Raw genomic sequence first — 15,704 nt, forward strand, 5'->3', positions numbered from 1 at the left:
TAGGTTTTCCTCAGCAGGTGGAGACATTTTTTTTTACATGATAGGACCCAGAATTGTCTGGATCAGCCTATCAGCTCATCTCACTGAGTCTTTGGACACTACATCAGTGACAAAATGCTATTGTAATTCAGCTGGTTATTAAATAGCACGAATGGTGAACTCACAAATTCTCTTAAAACCCTGCCCCACATCTGGCTGTGTTGGTGGGTCGTAAAACCTCTCAGGTGTTAGATGCCCTGTTTCATTTGGTCTCAGCTTAGCAGAAACCACTCTCCACCTACTGTCCTGGCCACCACAGCTGGGTATGGCGAATATCAATAAACTGTCACTTGGTGATCAGAAAGGCAGCAGTACGGCTCCATCTTGGACCAACTGTCCCCATCCACTCTGGCCTCAAATTCCCTCTCAGGAAGAAGTTCTGACCTTCCTCTGGGAGAAGGAGGGTGTGCATCGAATGATTCCAGCTTTGTTACGTTAGCTGAAGAACGACTGAGAGACAGCTGGTGTCAGGTGGGAAACCATTGATCTGAGCGTAAATTTAGGTTCTGCCACTAAGTGGCTGTATCCACGCTAGACAGATGGCTCCCTTCTGTGGCCTCAGTCTCTCTCTGTAAAATGGGGATAATAACTGTGCCTCCTTCCTGGGGTTGTTGTGAGGGTTAAGTAAATCAGTATAGAGAGAATACATTAGATAGTGCTGGCACACTGTACATACTATGTGTTAGCTGTTGTTTTTATCTGTAAAATGAGGGCCCCTATACTTCATGATCCCTCAGCCCTCCTAAGAAGGGAAAACTTAATAACTCTGAGGTTGCATTTTTGTTTTTCCTATGCACCTGCCCAGACCATATACGGATAAAGGTAAGAGTTTGCACTAGTGGTCTAAAAGGAGAGAAGGAAAGGCTCCTCTCAGTACCCTGTTTTGCATGGTCCTGGAAGAAGACCCTCCCAGAGGGGCAACCCCATCTACCTAACCCAACTTAAATGTAATCTGTAATTTCCTGCCACCTCAGTGCAATTGGCGACACCATCTCAGCATGGAAATTGGTTCTGTTCAAAGAGCGGGAGAATGGCAGGAGGAACTTCTGGGCTCGGGAAGGGGTGCGGGTCCCTAGGGCTCTCTGTTCAGCCCCAGATTCTGGCCCCTTCCATCTGGGGTCAGGAGCCTTCCACCAATTCAGTGATGTAACCCAGAAATCTGGGCTGCAGTTTCTGGATCTCTTAATGATAATGATAATCTCTTAAATGAACACAGTTCATCACAGCCATCAAAATAAGTGCTTCTCAAATATCCCTCGTCCATGTGTGTGGCCCATTTCTATGATGAGTAAACTGAGCCTCAGAACGGTTATCACCGGAGGCAAAACACTTGGCATTCAAGCTAAGCTGCCTTGTTTACACTGTTGATGATGTTTTTCCTGTGTCATACTTCCATCTTCCATAGTAAACTGCTTGATTACTTTGTTAAACAGAAGAGGTGTCCTGAATTGATATTAACGTGCTCCTAAAGAAGTCAACAATATCTACAGCTGTACCCCAATATCTGTTATTTTTTAAATTGAGGTATAGTTGACTTACTAACCCAATAACTATTGAAAAACCCTTATTAATGGGCAAAAGTGATCAATACAAGTTGGTTGCCCAGAGCTGGGATCCACTGGATCCTAGAGAATGGATCTCCCTGGTGAGGCCAGAGAGGAAGCTTAATTCCAAGCTAAGCCTCCCTCTTGGCTGGAAATAGCAGCCCCAGGTGCTCCCATCTCACTACCCCAGTCTGCAGTCTGTGATTAGGGGCCCTAATGGCCATAATGCCTCCAATGTGGTGTTTAAACCAATAAGGCTTCAGAGAAGTTACGGTACGTTTAATAATGGCTTAATGACTACTCGTGAGATGCAAGGCTTCTGGTTCCTGTTTGGCCTTGATTTACAGCCCAACTCTGGCTGAGGACAGCCAAGAAACCCCCTCTAAGCCCCCAGCGGAAGAGGGAGGTGTTCACACCAGGGCCCTTGGATTCCTTTAAAAATTGAGAATTCAAATGAAATACAAATGATGTTTGACTCCCCACCCCTCTTGCTAGCCTCTGGAGGCACTGAAAATAAAAATCGGTGTAACCAGACCTAGGGACTCCTCAATCCACTGAAGTAAGCAGGGTCCTAGGGCCCTTGGGTATTTCTTCCCAGATCTTAGGTAGGGTGGAGGTTGTTTCACTTTTTGGAAATTCTAAGCTACTGCTTTAGTCCTCTGCTTCCTCTTGGCTAGGGAGACCCAACTCTCAGGAGATGGAGCTCCTACCTTGGCCTCTTTCCAAGGTGGCAGGCCTGGGGCAGCAGAGCCCCAAGGTCTGAGCTGCAGACAGCCTCTCTCCAGTGGTTCCCCAGGCACTTCCAGATCATTTGCCCACTAAAAGGCATTCACTCCCTGCCTGCTGTTCAAACACAAAACCCTCTAGGTATTCCTCCACCTGCTCCTAAGGTAACCTCTGCTGGACTCTGTTCAGTCCTGAGCTGCCTCTGGGAGACCCCCTGTCTGCTCTGGCCCTGCCTCTGCTTCTGAAACCCACCAGGAATATACAGAAAGACTATGAGGATTGACTCTGTCCAACCTCCACAGTCAGATGAGGACACTAAGTGGCTAGTTCAAGGCTCCACAGCTAAGTAATGATCGTGCCCAGCTCCCAGCCCCCATTGCCAGATAAGAGCTGTTTCCACCCAACACTCCCAGTGACTCCTCTCCCCTCCTCTCCCCGAGAAACAAGAGCTCTCTAACGGAGGTGTTTTTGCTGGAGGCAAGTTTTTCCAACTCCCAGTAAGGAGAGTTAGATGAAGTCCCAGCCCAGCTCCTACCTGCTGCCTGGCCATTATCCCAGGCTAATGTCAGGAGACCAGGCCTAAAAGTATTTGTTGTGGGTGGGTGGAGGTGGTCTCTACCCCTGAACTGCCTCACCCCTCCAGGGTCAAGAGCCTCCAGGCCAGATATCAGGGCCAAGGGTGCTGCTCTAAACAAGGGACTCACCAAGATGGGCAGACAAAAAGGACCCTGCCCTCGAGAGGGGGTGGTTTCCTCCCCCTCTCCAACTGCTTCTGATACCGCGACTGGAGTGAATCAGGGGGCTCCCGGGCTCCGAGGGGTTAACCCGCGCGGGGCCGCACGTGACGTGGATGGTTCCAGCATTAAGTCAGAGTGCGGCCCCCTCCCCTGTCCCCCGCCCCCCGCGGCGCGCGCCGCTCCCGGGGGCTCCGCGCCCCCGCGCCCAGGTCCCTCCCCCTTGGCGGGCGCTCACAGGCCGCGCGGGCAGCGCGAGCCCCGGAGCCCCCGGCGGCCTGTGTGCCCCGAGCCGGCATGGACCCGGAGAGCTGCGCGCCTTTCGGCGTGGGGCCCGGGCCTCGCCCCTACGCGGCCGCCGGGGATGAGCCTCCGGGCCCCCAGGGGACCCCGGCCGCCGCGCCTCACCTGCACCCTGCGCCACCCCGCGGCCCGCGGCTGACCCGCTTTCCGGCCTGCGGGCCCCTGGATCCCTACCTCCCGGAGCCGGCCAAGCCGCCCGCCAAGTACCTGCAGGACCTCGGCCCCAGCCCGGCGCTCAACGGCGGCCACTTCTACGAGGGCCCCGCGGAAGGTAAAGCGCGGCGCGGGGCGTAGCACGCAGCCCCTACCAGCTCTCCGTCTTCCATCCCCGGGCCCGCAGGGGCCTCCCCGCTTCCCTCTCCCGCTCGCCTATTCTTAACTTTTTACCTCTCTCGCCCTTCGCCACGGCTCCCTCTGAAGCCGGACCGGTGCTGGTCCCGGCCGGGCGAAAGCCAGCGCGGTGCGGGAGGCAGAGCCACGCGTGCCTCTGGTGGCGGGAATGGGAGGCGGGAGGTCGAGAGAGGGTGGAGTGGCGACGGCCCGGGGCCCACTCGGGCCCGAAGGCGGCCGGAACCGGGAAAGAGAGATCGTGCTTGGCCGGAACTGACACCGACCCAGAAGCCCGGACCGGGCCCAGGGCCCGGGCGCCACACTTAACTCTTGGCCCGCATACGCGGAGAGAAGCGCGGCTTTTGTGTCTGGCGCCCGCTGAGGGCCCTGAGGCTGGCCCCGACCTACAGTGGCCAAGCCGGGACTCAGCCGAGGGCTGCGGCCTGGCCTCCCGGGGAAAGGCGCTGCTGCCTGCGCCTTAGGCGCTCGGCGCAGTGGCCGCGGCTAGTGCCGCAGTGCCGGGGCCGTTCTCAATACGGAATAACTGTGTTCTTATTTCCCAGACTAACCTGGCCTCCCCGTCGTTATGCACGGCGATGGCCGCCCTTCTCGCAGTCTTGGCTTCCTCGCACTGGATCGTCACCGCGGGGCCGTCGGGAGCGGGCCTAACCCCTGGGTGCCTCCGGCTCCTGGGCCAGTGCCCTATTCACTAAGGCCAGTTGGACCGCTCCGTCTCCCAAGAACGCGCCTGAACTCCGGGGCCTGGCGGGCGGGTTCGCAACCCCGCCGCCGCCCGCTGCACCGGCTGACCTGTGGAAATGTCGGTGCCCGCGCCCGCCTCATCTTTGCTGCCGCATCCCGCAGCTTAGGCCCAGAGCTGGATCCTCCGAGATCGGCTGCAACCCGCCTCCGCCCCGCTGGCGCCTCGCGGGCCTCCTCGGAGAGGCCAGGCAGCTCGGGCCTTCGCCCAGTCGGGGCGGTGGGAATGTGTAGGGGAGGGCTGGGAGGTGTGTGGGGGTCAGCGGAGGAAATGAGCGAGTCCGCGGAGCTTCGTGTCTGTGCCCTTTGAAAGAGGCTCTCCTGATAAAAACCACAGTTGGGACTTAATGAGAAGCAGTTGGCCTGGCTCCTCTGATCCCAGACAGACGGCGGCGGCCGCGCAGCGCCGTGAGCACCGCCGGGGACAGGTACCCGGCCTGGCTTGGTGCGCCGCGTCCGGCAGGACCCACCCTGCAGGTCCGAGTCCCTGCTGGGCGCGACGGATCCCGCACGGACCGCCAGGATCGCGACCGGCCCCGGCCCCAGCGCCGAGCAAACTACGGAGAGCGCTGGAGCAGAACGAGCGGACGGGGAGGAATCTAGCGACGGCGAGGGTGTTCACAACGAAATGCGTGGAAAGAAAACCAAAAAGTGTAAACAACCACCAAAAAGAGGGAAAAGGAAATTGGACAAAACAACAGAGAAGAGAGGAAAGAAGGAGAGCTAAAAGGCGGTCGGCGAACTGGGCAGAACGGAAAGGAATAAATGAACGAATGAAAAAAAGAAAGCAAGGGGAGGATCGAACGAAGCGGGTAAATGGAGAAGGAGGGAACGGAGGAAGAGAGAAGCAGCAGACAATACGAAAGAAAAAGAGGACATCCTAAAAGAGTAGAAAATAGCAAAATGGGAACAAGTGGGAGAAGGAAATTAACGATTCCAGCTGAGCAGAGGACAGACCAAACGAAAAGGAGGTGCGGCGGGTGCGAGCCGAGTCTGGGTAGAGACCCCGGCCGCCACTGGATTCCTCAGTGCCCTGGCCTCCCCAGTGCCCTGGCCTGAACTCGGCAGGCGGGCGGGTGGCCTGCGTCCCTGTGGCAGAGCTGGGCTGCTAGGGAGGGACAGCCCCGAGGACTGGGGCCGCGCGGTCTGCTTGGTGGGAAATGTTGGTCAAAGGGGGAGCCCGCTTAATTTCTTGGCTTTTAAAATAACGAGCTCCGAGCGTTTCCAGTTCAGACCAGTGAGCGCGCAGCTGCGCCCATCTGCTGCGCGACCCTTGCGAGGCCGGGCAATTGCGCGCTCGAGAGCCTGGCACGGCGCTCCTCTCCAGCCCTTGGCCGCCCTGTGCGGAGAGCGCCCAGCCCTGGTCTGCACCGCGGTCGCGTCCTGGCGGCGCCAGCCATCTTCGCGCCCTCAGCGCGTGGCTGCTCAGAGGGACGGAGAAGTGCCTGGCTGTTCCTTCCTGCTCTAACGGGGTCTGTCCCCCAGCTTGGCTTCTTGATCTCGGAACGCGCCCGCCGCCGCTGAGGCCCTGAGCCGAATAACCAGGCTGACCGCGGTCTCCGGGCCGGCCGCGGACTTCGAGAAAAGTCCTCAGCCGTTGGCCCCCGCTGAGGCCTCTAGGGCAAGGCTGGGAACCTCGAGGGAGAGCACCAAGGCCCCACTGGGGGTTTACAAACGGCGTGTAGGTCCACACCAGCTTCGGATATTCAGCCGGAGCAGCGGAAGCCCAGGCTTCAGAGCGCTCTGCGGGTCGCTTGGGAAAGGGCGCGCGCGGAGCAAGGCTGCCGCGAAAGCTGAAAGCCGGATGGCTGGTCCTGCGGCGTCGATGGATGCCATCCATGGGGCCAGTGGGGCTCCCGGTAGGCAGCCCGAGCCGTGTGGCTCTCGAGCTGCCAAGGCTTCGAGGCAGCCGCTAGTAGGGGCTCTGGCAGCCCCCCGCGTGCCCTGGGAGAGTGCCCGGGGTGTGAGAGCCCAGTCAGTGACAGAGCTCTGCTGGTTCTTGTCTTTCAGGCCCAACAGACTGCTGCTGTGGTTCTGCGGTTGTGCAGGCCACGGACACCCCAGTGCTGAGCTCCAAGGCTTCCTGTCTCCAACGGGAGCACTACCCTCTTAATCAGCCAGTGTCCCCACCAGGTGCAAGTGACTCCTGTACAGAGCCTGTGCACGTCTTAAACATGCACCGGGCTCACAGTGCACCTTTCCCCTGATGAGCTTAGATCCAAGCTGCGGGCTTCTGTTCCTGCTCTGCCTTTCTTTGATCGCTGCCCTTCACTTAGCCCACCTCCATCTCTTTCCTCTTCTGGGCCTTGCTCCTCGGGAGGCCGCTTGGTGTTCTATGAGACGTGCCCCTGTCTCCAAAGTGCGGGACTGCTGCCCTTACACCGGAGTCCTCCAGGCGGATGGAGGTTCCAGGACAATGGCAACGAAAAGGGAAGAAGTTCTGTGGTCCTCTGAGAGGGCTGCAGAATGGGCAGTCCTGGGAGGCCACGTCCCAGGAGGCCAGCAGGCTTGGCTCTGTTTTTGGATAGCTATTCTGAGATGGCCTGCTGCATTTTCATCCTTTACCCTGGTAGCTAGGTGGCTTAAGGTCAAGAGGGCAAGTCCCAGAGCTCCAGGTCTGATCACTTCCAATCTGGGCAGATCCTATTGAGATAGTCACTGAGGGTCCAAGAGGCAGATGAGCCAGCCCCAGAGCTTTGGGGAGCCCTCTGCAGTGACATCAGTGCTCCTCTGACCCCGTCCCTGAGCCACCCTCGCCCTTTTCCGCCTGGAGTCCAGCTGTCCCTCCCTCTGAATCCAAGATACCGAGAGCCCTCCCTCTCAGGCCTGCTGTGGGTACAGTGCCCCCTCCCAGTCTCCCTGGTCTTCCTGACCATTTAATATTATTTGGTTTAACTTAACCATTGAGTCCTCCTTCCTCAGGTCCTACCAGGTGGAACTACCCCAGAACCAAAATGTGTTGCCCAGGAATAGAAGTCAGGGACTGAAGCATTTTCCCCACCTATGCTCCACCTGAATTATGAAAGAAGCCTGGTGTCTGGGCTGTCACTATGCACTGGCCTGAGAGCAGGCCCTACCTGACTCTCCCCGGCCTCCAGGACACACTCATGAAGCGTAGCTTATTTCACGGCCTGGGTGGTCATGGGAGGTCACCCACCACCTTCCAGCTGGGGGGGGGACCTTGCCTAACTTGTCCTCCACAGGCAGACAGGGACTCGTCAGACCCAGAACCCCAGAGCCCATCTCTCCAGTTCTATCCCCACCCCCGCCCCCCACCCCCCAAGCTGTGATCCCAACACTAAGTCCTGGGAAAGAAACTGCCTCTTGGTGCCAGCTCACTGGGCCTCCTGGGGGCCAGGCCCCCACTGGGGATGGGCCTGGGGCCAGGGAAGAGGCTGTGTGAATCAGTGGGGCATCTTTGTGGCGCTGCTTCTGCCATTTCAGAGGACTGTTAAGAAGAGATTTCATGGCGACGCTGCTGGGGGTCCTTGCCAGAGGGAGAGGGTGGGGTGATCAGGGTGACCTATTTTTCACCATGCCCCAGTTGTGGTAGAGCTCCATCAAGTTTCCTGAGTGAGGGCTAGCACGTCAGAGTGGGGCTGCTTGTTAATCGTGGGCAATGGGGGAGCCGTCAGAAACTCCTGGGGAGGGGAGGGGCAGACGATGACAAGAATGATGGGCTATGGAACTGTGCCCTGTTTCCACTGTCCCCTACCTCTCCTTTTCCGAGCATAGCCTGTCTCTATCTCCTGCTCTCTAATGCTGGAGCTTAAGTCCTTGCCCAAACATCAGTATTTTCAGAGGAATTTGACAATCCTTCTTGAAGCTTCTTTGCCCCATCTTGCCTTTCATACCCCAGGGCAGGGGGATTTGACATTGTCCTGAGACTTGGGGTTCAGAGAATAAGGCCCAGCCAGATCGGCCAAAGGTGGTCTGACCATCCCTGTCCCTATCCAGTCCTGGAGCAGAGGCACGGGCATGGGAGCCAAGGCCTGCAGAGTCAGGGTCAAGGAGGCCACCCCCACTTCCCGCCCCTGTGCTAGGCCCTGCCATGGCATCCATCCTGGTACCTCCACACCCTGTGGGACGCGCCACCACAGAATACTTCCCCGAAATGAACCCCCCTCCGTCCCTAGAAGATCCACCCAGACCACAGAGCACATGGCTCCCCAGGGCCCCCTCCCCAGCTGGAGGCTCAGCAGGCAGGCCTCCGAATGCCAGGCTCCCTTGAAGGGTGGCTGCCAGGAGGACGGGAGGAAAAAGGAAGGGGGAGGCGGGGACTGAAGCGTCAACATTCTTCCCCCTCCCTCTATTCCACCCACAAAACCCCCCGGTTCGGTTTCCATCCTCCTTTTTGTGTTTTCCATTGCAGCTGAGGAGAAGGCCTCCAAAGCTGCCAGCTTCCCCCAGCTGCCCTTGGACTGCCGAGGGGGCCCCCGAGACGGGCCCTCTAACTTGCCAGGCTCCCCAGGCCCCTGCTTGGCCAGCCTGCGTGTCCCTCTGTCCCCGGGACTCCCTGACTCCATGGAGTTGGCCAAGAACAAGAGCAAGAAGCGCCGTAACCGCACGACCTTCAGCACGTTCCAGCTGGAGGAGCTGGAGAAAGTCTTCCAGAAAACCCACTACCCTGATGTGTATGCCCGGGAGCAGCTGGCTCTGCGCACGGACCTCACCGAGGCCCGGGTACAGGTGAGGGCACCCTGGCCACAGGACTCTCTGGCTGCCTCAACCATCCAGACCATAAGCCGGGCCACGGAGGGGCTGGGAGAGGTGGACGCTGGCAGCACACAGAGTCGGCCTGCCCCCGTCGGCCCTCCTGGGCTCCCCTCCACGCCCTGCTCTGTTGCAGCCACAGGCTTGCGGCCCAAGTTGAGGCTCCTGCATGGGATGGGGTGACGGGCTCCTGGAGTCAAAAGACCTGTATGGGAGTCCTAACTCTGCCACTTCTAGCTGACCAGGTGACTTGGGGCATGTCACTGAATCTCTGTCTTGGTTTCCCAATTTAAGAAAAGGGAATGATAGTACTACCTATATAAGGAGTATCTTTGAGGATCACAGATGTGTGCATTTTGGAAGACGTGAAATGTTAAAACACGAATCCGGGCTTCTCCCAAGGTAGCTGCCCAGAGTGGGGAGGGTCCCTGCCGGGGGGCGTCTCAGGATCGGTGATGCTTAAAGCCATCCTGAACCAGTGACCTCAGTCCTGCCAACTCCCAGACTGTGGTTGGGAGAGCCTGTCCGGGAGCCCCTGCCCACAACAAACTCTTCCCCAACAGAAATCAGGCCCCGGGGCGGGATGGGGCTGTTGCCAGCTTCACTAGCGTGGAGCCCAGCCTGTGTGGATGGGGTGGGAGGATGGAGGAATGCCGGGAAAGGACGAAGGGAAGGGAATCCATGTCCAAGGCATGCTGGAAGCGAGCAAGAACATGAAGGTGGCGGACAGGAGGTGGGGATGGAAAAGGAGGCTTCAGTAAGAGTCTGGCCCACGAGGAAGATGGTCACTGCTGCCTTGCTCTGAACCTGCTTGATATGCAGCAGGCTCCCTGATGCCAAACAAGAGGCACCGGGAGAAGGCTTGGGTCTGGGCCTCTTGGGAAAGGTGAGGAGGTGACCTCTAAGCAGAGGACAGTCCCTCTCCTGGCAGAGGAGACACAATCTGGGTGGGACCCCTCCAGCGGCTCCGAGGGCACTGGGGCAGGGGCCAGCTCTGGCAGAATATGGGAACCAGCAGTCAGTCTATAAAGAGGCCAGCTGCGGCCTAGCAGGGAAGGCCCTACAGCTGGATTCAACATAGGATCAGAGGGAGTTGGGCTGTTTCCCCTTCTCTGCTGGGTCTTCCTGCTTCCGTGTTCCTACCAGGTGGAACCCAAACCAGACTTCCAGAACTGTTCCCCAGGGCTCCTCAGGGCCTGGGGCCATCAGGGTAAGAGGCCCAGCATTCAAGGTAACCCCAGACCACATAAGCCATAGAAGTCCAAATGTCACCTATCCAGACACCCCAGGAGGCCTTAGTGGGGCTGGGGGGACTCTGAATAGCTGCCCCGGTGCAACTGCTTTGGGGGAGCGAAGCACACTTCCCCCACTGCTCTTCTAGGCCTTTTCAACCCTAAAAGCGTGGAGGCGTGGCCACAAGGCCCCCCAGACCTAGTCTAGAAGCTTCAGTGATGATTGAAGCCCAAGAGTAGGCATGCTTGGCAGACGCATGACACCACGCATAGACCTCAGCCCGTTGGGAGGAATAAGGGGACCACACACGGGACAGTGCAGGGGGCAGGTTCAGAGCAAGGAGGGGAGAGCAGGGTGGTGACAGGGAAGAATTCCCAGAAAAGTGATCAGCAACTCCAGGCTCTTTCATCTCCTGCAGGGAAGGGAGAGTAGGGAAAGGAGAGCCGGTTGTGGGTCCTTCCTCAGCCTTGCCCCAGGCCTGCTCTGGGATCCTGCCTGCATGAGAGGCGGTGTGGGGAGTGAGGGACTCAGGTAGGGTTACTTTTACACACTCGCAGCTTCTTTTGTTGTGGCTCCCAGCTAAATCCCTGGAAAGCAGGAGGATTTTGGGGGTTTGGTTTGCTTTTGATATTGCCAAAGTCTAGCCTAGAGCCTGACACATAAAAGTTTATTAAATGATAGAAATACACAATACGTGCACCAACACACATAGGGCACACACCAGATGACAAATCCACCCCAGATATGTGCACAGCACACAGGTATGCCACCCCACCCGCCAAGAGCTCACAAATGAATGGGAAAGACGGATTCCAAACCAGATAATGGTAGTGGGATGTGGTAAGTATAATGAGAGCAAAGCTTGCGTATTTAGGAAGTCCAGTGGATATCCAGCTCAGTTGTATGTGTGTGGTGGGGATGGGTAGCGCAGGCAGGGAAAACGTGGGCAAAGGCGGGAGGAGTAAGAGAGCAGAGTGTTTTAAAGGCGAGCTGGGGTGAGAGGCAGCTAAGAAGAATTGAGAACTGAGTGTTGTTGCCTGACAGGAGATGAGGCTGTGGGGAGGGGCAGGGGTCAGTGCCAAGGGGCCTTGTGAAGGAGCTGGGCTCTCGGCCGAGGTCTCCAGGGAGCCTCTGAGAGTTTAAGCAGAAGCAGGACCCAAACAGAAATATCTTTAAGATTTCTCAGATGCGGTAAGGTGGGAACACTGGGAAAGAGATGAGGCAGGGGGGTATAGACACCCAGCATATGTGTACTGGTCCAGGGCCTCTGAGGCCACGGACCCCAACGATACCCTTACCAGACACAGCCAGGCTGGAGAACCAGAGAGTGACTCAGCACGGGAGCGGGGGAGGGCCTACGGGGCCAATAAACCCGCTCTGGGCTTGGGCCTCTCTTAGGCCCCATCCCAGCTCCCTCGCTGGCCCTGAGGATGATGTGAATTTATAAGCTCCTGCAACTCAAGATCCTCCAGCCTGGAGCCAGCTCCCCACCACCCCACAAGAGAATGCAACCATCAACTGTCTCCCCGGTGGGCTCCACGCCTCAGGGCTGCTTTATCACCCCCTCAACCTCTCCCAACCTGCCCCCAGGTCTGGTTTCAGAACCGCAGAGCCAAGTGGCGGAAGCGTGAGCGTTATGGGAAGATCCAGGAGGGGCGGAACCCCTTCACGTCTGCCTATGACATCTCCATGCTGCCCCGAACCGACAGCCATCCCCAGGTGAGACCCCTCCCCACCCAGACTCGGGGCCTGGCAATTCCGTGGGGAAGCCAGCAAGAGTGTGAACTGTGGTCCCAGGGAGACCTGGAGCAGCATTAGGGCTCCAAGTGATTGTGGGTAAATCACTTCTTCCTCTGCAAAATGGGCTCTTACCAGTCTCATGAATGGTGTACGCAGAGCAGTTGGTACAAAGGAATCACCAGAGGAAATCTCATTTTGAGATGTAATGGCAGGGGCCTTCTGAGATGCCACTGCAAGTGTTGGGGGCAGGAGGGAGCAGATTCTAGACCTGGACCAAGTGGAGTTTTCTTGTAACGTTTCCGGAGCCGTAAGGGCAAAGAGAGAGTCCCTAGGTAAGGAAGGCCCCCCAGGCTCCTGATTCATGGGTTTTCTTTTTCTCTCTTTTCAGCTGCAGAACTCCCTGTGGCCCAGCCCAGGGTCTGGGAGCCCCAGGGGGCCCTGCCTCATGTCTCCAGAGGGCATCCCCTCCCCATGCATGTCTCCATACTCCCACTCTCATGGGAATGTGGCTGGCTTCATGGGGGTACCAGCCTCTCCTGGAGCCCACCCTGGCATCTACTCCATCCATGGCTTTTCCCCTGCCCTAGGGGGCCCCAGCTTTGAGCCCTCCCCGGATGGCGACTATAAGTCTCCAAGCCTCATCTCACTCAGGGTGAAGTCCAAGGAGCCACCCAGCCTGCTGAACTGGACCACATGATCTGTCACGTGGACATGCAGACTGAGCTGCCCAACCCCGTTTCTGTTTCCAGCTGCTCCCACCCCACCCCGGCCTGGATGCCAGAGAGGACACACCTCTGCCTCCAAGGCCCAGATGGTTCCTGGAGGCCCCGGCAGAGCAGCTGGGACCCTCAGGCTTCCGCAGGGAACAAGCTACAGAATCTTTTCTGTTAGAATAAGGTGAGGCTGCCCAGGAGAAAAGGGGCTTCAAAGCAGGTAGGACTCTTCCTACCACACACTGGGTCCCCTCCCCCAAACCCTGGGCCAGAGGGAAAAAGATACAGCCCTGCTTCCTTCAGACTTTAACGGTCATCCCTCCAGCTGAAACAACTTAACTGGCACTTCATTCAGGGAATGCAGGAAAATGGGAGGACGAAACAGGTTGAACTGGGCGGCGCTCCCTGCCTCTTAGGGGAAACCAGTCTTGTATGACAACCTAGGGCCGGCCTCACTTCCCCCTCCCACCACAAGGGGGCGTGCACCCAGCATCTAGCGCTGACAAGGGCCTGTAAACTGGAGGTCAGTGTAAAAGGTACCCCTTCTCCCCTGCTCAGCCATCTCTACTCTTGACCTGCAACATGTGCCCCCTCCTGCAACATGCTATGGAGTCCTCTTACCCCTCCAAGGGGCAGAAACTCCACCAGAAATCACCAAATATTTGGATTCTCTTCCATGAGATCAGGCCAAAGCAATGCCATAGAAACCTTAGGCTCCCTTGGTTTACTCATTGGCTGTTGGTAAGAATAAAACAGATTTCCACAGACTCAACCCCTGAGATTCCAAACCCCACTTTTGTAAAGGTACTTTTGTAAAAAATGTGCTGCCCAGCATAATAATAAAGGTGGCAGTATTTTTTATACCAGGTGATTGTGTATCCTCAGGGTTTGGCACTTGGTTGCTCTAAGGCTGGTCTGTGCCCGGGGTCCAAGCAGGGATCCTAGAGGCTACGGGAAGATGGGCCTGCGGCCAGCCCTCAGTGTGTGCCACGCCTGGCTCTGTCACCTGCTCGGGGTCCCTGTGGCTTCGGCTGGTACAAGGAGGAAGGGGGAAAAGCCCGGCTCTAGGGTTGCTGGGCTCATCTGGAAGGGAAAATGTGGCATGGGAAGGGGAGTGAGAGAGCTGAAAAAAGATTGTGGCTGAATGGACACTGGAGGGGAGATGGAACGGAAGTCCAGGGAGCCCACCGAGGGTTCTGAGCTCCCCTAGGCTGGGACCCCAGAGTAGTGGGGGTGTGGCCATTCCCTGCTCCCAGACGCCCAGGAGCATGTCTGAGCTGTAGGGCAGAGACGAAAGCCAGGACTCTTTCTTGTGGTTTGAGAGTATTACCCATTCTATCCTTCATCCCCGCTTTCTGCCTTATCTTCCTGGAAGGCAGGAAAAAAGCAGGCCTGGCCCTCCCACCCTCCCAGTAAACACAACCACATTGCTCAGAGCAGCTCAGCCTCAGCTAGCAGCCCAGCTCCCCCGACCCCAGGCCTCCTCCTCCAGGCCCAGAGAAACCCAAGCACACAAAGATTCCAGTGGCCAGGGCCGTGCTTCTTCCCAAGGAGAGTGCAAATCCATCAGATCGGATTTGCCGGCCAAGACAGTCACTGTGACAAGGCCCAAGCATCACCCAGAGGAAACCAGTGTCCCCCTTCTCTTCCCTTCCCTTCCCTTCATTTGAGGGCCTGGCTTCTGAGGTCCAGGTGCGAGCCCCATGTGCATCAGGAAGGGAAGAGTCTGGGCAGTAAGGAGAGGCAGCCCCAGCTACTGCTGAACAGGACCACCTTCGCCCAGCTGGGCAATAATGAACTGGGGTACAAACCCACACTTCTAATTCCAGGGCTAAGAGAACTGCACTAGAAGTTTCTTCACCCAAGGAGTGGCCAGCAAAATTTTGGACTTTTTGTCTCACAAAGTTAAGAGAGATGCAGAGAGAAAGATTAGTTTGTTCTACAAATACTGAGTGCCCACTTGTGCTGGGTGCCAGAGATAGAGTGATGGTCAAGAAAAACCATGATTCCCTCTCTCACAGCTTAGAAAGAGGGAAGAGGACAGAATCTGTGAAAGCAAAGGAAGCAGAAGTGGGGAAGACAGGCAAGAGAAGGAACTAAAGTTGAGTCAGAGATCAATGCAGCAACGGCAGGAGAGGCAGGCAGAGGCCAGAGCGGGCCCTGTGCGGGAGGGAGGCCCTGGTGGGGGAGGGCACAGGGAGGCCAGAGACCAGCTACTGGCTCCCATCCAGGGGCATCTGCCCACAGCTCATATTTTTCTGTCTAGTGACAGCTAAATGAAGAGAAAGCTAACTTTACAACCGCCCACTTCACACATAATGAATATGAATGGGCATCCCGGAGCCTGTTCCCTAGGATTATCTGTGAGTTGACGGGTTCTCCCACTGACTGGGCCATCCCAGCCAGCCTGTCCCCTGGCTGGGACTCAGGCAGCCCTTCCACCTGCTTCCCATTAGCCGTCCTTCCATCTTCCCCTCCTCCTCCACACCCTAGGCGTCTCACCCCTAAGACAGCCCCCAGGTCTCCAGACGCCCCTGCCCCCATGGCCTCACTCCAGAGGCAACCTCAGCCCTCAGCCTAGGCCCGATGTTTTCCCAAGGCCAGGCTGGGGCTCTGGTCGGCCCCTCTGAAAAAGAAAAGGGAAGTGGCCCCACTTGGAATCTCAACCTAAGAGAGGTGCTAGGCTCGGTCTCCCTTTGCTAAGGTTCCTCTCTGCTCCTGTGAGGCCCACCCAGAGAAGCCCTAAATCTCGGTCCTGGCAGGGGCCCGGACACCAGGCCCGGAGAGGAGGGCCCTAGCCAGATCGCCCTTCAGTCCCAGCTTCTAGCCTCAGTCCAGCATCAGGAAATGCTTCTCATTAGAGGCATTCA

The 15,704-nt window shown here is 57.4% G+C and overlaps 1 protein-coding gene across 1 annotated transcript; it reads left to right on the plus strand.

Moving 5' to 3' along the window:
* Positions 1–3,257: 3,257 nt before the first annotated feature.
* Positions 3,258–14,095, plus strand: ALX3 (ALX homeobox 3). The gene is made up of 4 exons (XM_029229800.1): positions 3,258–3,617; positions 8,808–9,124; positions 11,972–12,100; positions 12,510–14,095. The coding sequence occupies exons 1-4, from the start codon at positions 3,341–3,343 to the stop codon at positions 12,816–12,818; spliced, it is 1,032 nt and encodes a 343-aa protein (XP_029085633.1). The 5' UTR covers positions 3,258–3,340; the 3' UTR covers positions 12,819–14,095.
* The last annotated feature ends 1,609 nt before the right edge of the window (positions 14,096–15,704 follow it).

This window comes from Monodon monoceros, unplaced genomic scaffold, assembly GCF_005190385.1.
Source record: "Monodon monoceros isolate NGI ecotype Baffin Bay Population unplaced genomic scaffold, NGI_Narwhal_1 Super_Scaffold_18, whole genome shotgun sequence".
Classification (NCBI taxonomy): Eukaryota; Metazoa; Chordata; class Mammalia; order Artiodactyla; family Monodontidae; genus Monodon; species Monodon monoceros.

What these genes read in the sequence shown, in the direction of transcription:
- ALX3 (XM_029229800.1), top strand. Translation starts at nt 3,341, where the DNA reads ATGGACCCGGAGAGCTGCGCGCCTTTCGGCGTGGGGCCCGGGCCTCGC. An exon ending in CTACGAGGGCCCCGCGGAAG is followed by an intron (nt 3,618 to 8,807) that starts GTAAAGCGCGGC and finishes TTTCCATTGCAG; the next exon opens with CTGAGGAGAAGGCCTCCAAA. An exon ending in GAACCGACAGCCATCCCCAG is followed by an intron (nt 12,101 to 12,509) that starts GTGAGACCCCTC and finishes CTCTCTTTTCAG; the next exon opens with CTGCAGAACTCCCTGTGGCC.